The following is a 5,000-nucleotide window of genomic DNA, read 5'->3' on the forward strand; positions in this document are numbered from 1 at the left end:
TGCCAGCCCCCCTGCAGAGTATGCAAATGAGTCCAGTCTGTTGTTGTAGAAGCAGAGACGTGCCGCCTCAGCATTGTTTTCAGAATGAAACATCATCCTAATGACGCCTGTGTCGTCACAATGAAACATCATCCTAATGACGCCTGTGTCGTCACAATGAAACATCATCCTAATGACGGCTGTGTCGTCATCCTAATGACGCCTGTGTCGTCACAATGCAACATCATCCTAATGACGCCTGTGTCGTCACAATGAAACATCATCCTAATGACGCCTGTGTCGTCATCCTAATGACGCCTGTTTCTTCACAATGAAACACCATCTTAATAATACCTGTGTCGTCACATTGAAACATCATCGTGATGACGCCTGTGTCGTCACAATGAAACATCATCCTAATGACGCATGTGTCTTCACAATGAACACCATCCTAATGACACCTGTGTCGTCACAATGAAACATCATCCTAATGACGCCTGTGTCGTCACAATGAAACATCATCCTAATGACGCCTGTGTTTTCACAAAGAAACACCATCCTAATGACGGCTGTGTCGTCATCCTAATGACGCCTGTGTTGTCACAATGAAACATCATCCTAATGACACGTGTGTTGTTACAATGAAACATCATCCTAATGACGCCTGTGTTTTCACAATGAAACACCATCCTAATGACGGCTGTGTCGTCATCCTAATGACGCCTGTGTCGTCACAATGAAACATCATCCTAATGACGGCTGTGTCGTCATCCTAATGACGCCTGTGTTGTCACAATGAAACATCATCCTAATGACGCCTGTGTCGTCACAATTAAACATCATCCTAATCACGCCTGTGTCTTCACAATGAAACATCTTCCTAATAACGGCTGTGTCGTCATCCTAATGACGCCTGTGTCGTCACAATGAAACATCATCCTAATGACGCCTGTGTCGTCACAATGAAACATCATCCTAATGACGCCTGTGTCGTCACAATGAAACATCATCCTAATGACGCCTGTGTTGCCACAATGAAACATCATCCTAATGACGCCTGTGTCGTCACAATGAAACATCATCGTAATGACGCCTTTGTCGTCACAATGAAACATCATCCTAATGACGCTTGTGTTGTCACAATGAAACATCATCCTAATGACGCCTGTGTCTTCACAATGAACACCATCCTAATGACACCTGTGTCGTCACAATGAAACATCATCCTAATGACGCCTGTGTTGTCACAATGAAACACCATCCTAATGACGGCTGTGTCGTCATCCTAATGACGCCTGTGTTGTCACAATGAAACATCATCCTAATGACGCGTGTGTTGTTACAATGAAACATCATCCTAATGACGCCTGTGTTTTCACAATGAAACACCATCCTAATGACGACTGTGTCGTCATCCTAATGACGCCTGTGTCGTCACAATGAAACATCCTAATGACTGCTGTGTCGTCATCCTAATGACGCCTGTGTCGCCACAATGAAACATCTTCCTAATGACGGCTGTGTCGTCATCCTAATGACGCCTGTGTCGTCACAATGAAACATCTTCCTAATGACGGCTGTGTCGTCATCCTAATGACGCCTGTGTCGTCACAATGAAACATCTTCCTAATGACGGCTGTGTCGTCATCCTAATGACGCCTGTATCGTCACAATGAAACATCATCCTAATGACGCCTGTGTCGTCACAATGAAACATCGTCATTAGGATGATGTTTCATTGTGACAACACAGGCGTCATTAGGATGATGTTTCATTGTTCTATGTACTGTACTACTTGTCATATATTTGTCCTATGTTCACTACTACATGTCACATATTTGTCCTATATACTCTACTACATGTCACATATTTACTACATGTCACTTAAATGTAGTATGCGCGTACTAAGTGTGAGATGTTTGTGTCCTAGGTGTCCAGAGAGTCTGCGTCCAGACACAGTGCGGCCGTGCCTGCTGCCCTGCAAGAGAGACTGTGTGGTCACGTCCTACAGTGAATGGAGCAGCTGTCCTTCCACCTGTCAGACAGGTAAATGTCTTATCTCATGTAATAACTCCTTTATAACTAATGACACCATTTTTTGTTTTAAAGGCCAGCCTGCTGATTAAGTCAGTGCTGCAACATGTGTGTGTGAAGTTCATGTATGACATCATTTGTAGTTCAATCAGACATTTAAAAGAGTTAGAATTTCCAGGAAACCCGGAATTGGGTTTTGGAACTTGGGAAAGTGTTAGTTTGAAAGTCCAGGATGAGTGGAATGTGTTGATGTTGGAATGGTTGGAATAGGTAGAAAAATGTGGGGATTGTGCAACTTGAAAAAATGTCCCATTCATTTCAATGGGAACTTACTGGAAATTTGGGCATTTTGGGAAAAGCAGGATTGTTTTTTTAAATGAGTTCTATGATGTCCCGAATGAGCTGAATTGGTTGGTGTTGGAATTGTTTAAATCGGTGAAGAAATTTTGAAGTAGTAACAGTTTTTAATTGAGAAATTCCTGGAATTTCGGTGAATTCTTCTAGCTCTTCAACCAACTTGGGTTTTGTCCTGAATGTTATGAGTGTTTTGACGGTGGGACGGTTGAAAAATGTGACAGGAGTAGTCGAACTTAAGAAAGCTGGAAATAGGTTACCAAATATGGTGAATTCCTGGAAATTTGTTGAACGTGGAAAGTCCAGGATGAGTGGAATCTGTTGATGTTGGAATGCTTTGAATGGGTTGAAAAATGTGGGAATTGTGGAAGTTTGAAAAATGGCCAATTTGTTTTGAATGAGGAAAATGCAAAATAAAAAATGCCTCGTGGGAAATCCATGAATTTTATTTAGAATTATTGAAGAAGAGCACACAATTCCCAAGCAAGTTGAATATTTTGAATTTGGAACCGTTTGAATCCGATGAAAAATGTGTGAGTTATGGAACTTTGAAGAATGTCCTATTGAGTTCAAAGGGAAATTCGGGAAAAGCGGGAATGTTTTTTTTAATTTGGTAAAAAACTTGATTGGTCTAAATGAGTTTCCGTTTTTCAAAAAGGTCGATAAATGTTGAAGTAGTAATATTTTTAATTGACGAATGGTATTAGGGAATTCCTGGAATTTCAGGAAAACTGGGAATTTTTCCCAGTTAAAAAACTTTTTTTAATTTCCTGATAAAGAGGAATGTTTTGAGGGTAGAACGGATGAAGTTGGTTAAAAATGTGGAAGGAGTAGTCGCCAGAAAAAAGGGAGGAAATAGGGCTTTGGAACACCAGGAATTCTGGAAAACCCTGGAATTTTTTCAAACTTGAAAACAATATAGTTTGAATTTCCAGGACGGTTAAATGTGTTGAAGATGAAATTATTTGAATAGGTGGAAAAATGTGGAAATGGTGAAAGTTTGAAAAATGACCAATTCATTTTGAATAGGAAAAATGTCCCGGAAAACCCGGAATTCTGGGAAATCCGGGGAATTTTTGAAATGTGTCAAAGAAAATCCCGGGATTCTCGAATAGACTCAACAGTTTGAAGTTGAAACGGTTTAAATCGGGTGAAAAATGTAAAAGGGAGAGCGTGCCAAAGTGGAGAAGAAAAAGAAAAACCACATGTCTGGCTGCTTTGTAGCATTCACTAAATAATTTGAAGTTGAAGAATAAACAGATGAAGTTTGGTGTAGAAAAGTGAAAGTGTGGAGCATTCTCACAGTCACGTGATGATAAATAAACACATTTGCTTGTTGTTAGGCGGTAAGACGAAGAAGAAGCAGCAGCAGCACAGAAGACGGGTGGTGGTTCAGTTCCCAGCCAACGGAGGTCAGGACTGTCCTGAAGTGCTGAGTCAGCTGCGAGACTGCGACGCTCCCTCAGTGTGTCCGGGATACAAGTAAGACCTGCAACTCCAACTGTGCTAGAAACAATGTCCGCCATTCATATGATGTCGACTTTATGACCCAACTGTAAAGCCCCTAGTTAGACAAAATAGATTAGCGGCTGAGATTCCTGCTTGGATTATATTTATGGGCCTGCTGCACTTGCTATGTGGAACAAGCTAACTGTTAGCATGCTACCATCAAAGTGTGAGCTTTTGGAGCTAAATTTGCTAAAGTTTACCCGACAGTCATTTACCTGGTTTGTGACACTTGTCACTCTGTTAGCATGCTAACGTCAAAGTGCTAACTTTTTAAGCTAATTTTATGCTCTAATTCCCCAGTTGTACACCTTTAGAGTCACACAACTTTGTATGGGACTCAAGCTAACTGTTAGCATGCTAACGTTAGCATGTACTACATGTGTCACATATATGTACTAAGTGTCACATATATCTATTAATATGTGACACTTAGTACTAATATGTGACACGTACTGATAGTAGTACTTATATGTGACACTATTAGTACGGAGTGTCACATATACGTACAAAGTGTCACATATACGTACAAAGTGTCACATATACGTACAAAGTGTCACATATACGTACAAAGTGTCACTTATACGTACAAAGTGTCACTTATACGTACAAAGTGTCACATATACGTACAAAGTGTCACATATACGTACAAAGTGTCACATATACGTACTAAGTGTCACATATATCTATTAATATGTGACACTTAGTATTAATATGTGACACTTAGTACTAATGTGTGACACTTAGTACTAATGTGTGACACTTAGTACTAATGTGTGACACTTAGTACTAATGTGTGACACTTTGTACTAATAGTAGTACTAATATGTGACACTATTAGTACAAAGTGTCACATATACGTACAAAGTGTCACATATATCTATTAATATGTGACACTTAGTATTAATATGTGACACTTAGTACTAATATGTGACGCTTTGTACTAATAGTAGTACTAATATGTGACACTACTAGTGCAAAGTGTCACACATTTGTACAAAGTGTCACATATATCTTCTAATATGTGACACTAAGTACTAATATGTGACACTTTGTACTAATAGTAGTGCTAATGTGCTAAAATTAGTATGCTAACTTTTGACACGTAGTACATAAATGTGATACAT

The 5,000-nt window shown here is 39.7% G+C and overlaps 1 protein-coding gene across 1 annotated transcript in view; it reads left to right on the forward strand.

The window, feature by feature from the left end:
• The window catches only part of LOC133540117 (thrombospondin type-1 domain-containing protein 7A-like), a 149,572-nt gene that overhangs the window by 102,897 nt on the left and 41,675 nt on the right, over positions 1 to 5,000 (forward strand). The window contains exons 9-10 of the mRNA XM_061882624.1: positions 1,910 to 2,025; positions 3,711 to 3,849. Of these exons, the coding sequence (XP_061738608.1) occupies positions 1,910 to 2,025; positions 3,711 to 3,849 (255 nt within the window). The remainder of the gene's footprint in view (positions 1 to 1,909; positions 2,026 to 3,710; positions 3,850 to 5,000) is intronic.

Source organism: Nerophis ophidion, linkage group LG21 (assembly GCF_033978795.1).
Source record: "Nerophis ophidion isolate RoL-2023_Sa linkage group LG21, RoL_Noph_v1.0, whole genome shotgun sequence".
Lineage (NCBI taxonomy): Eukaryota > Metazoa > Chordata > Actinopteri > Syngnathiformes > Syngnathidae > Nerophis > Nerophis ophidion.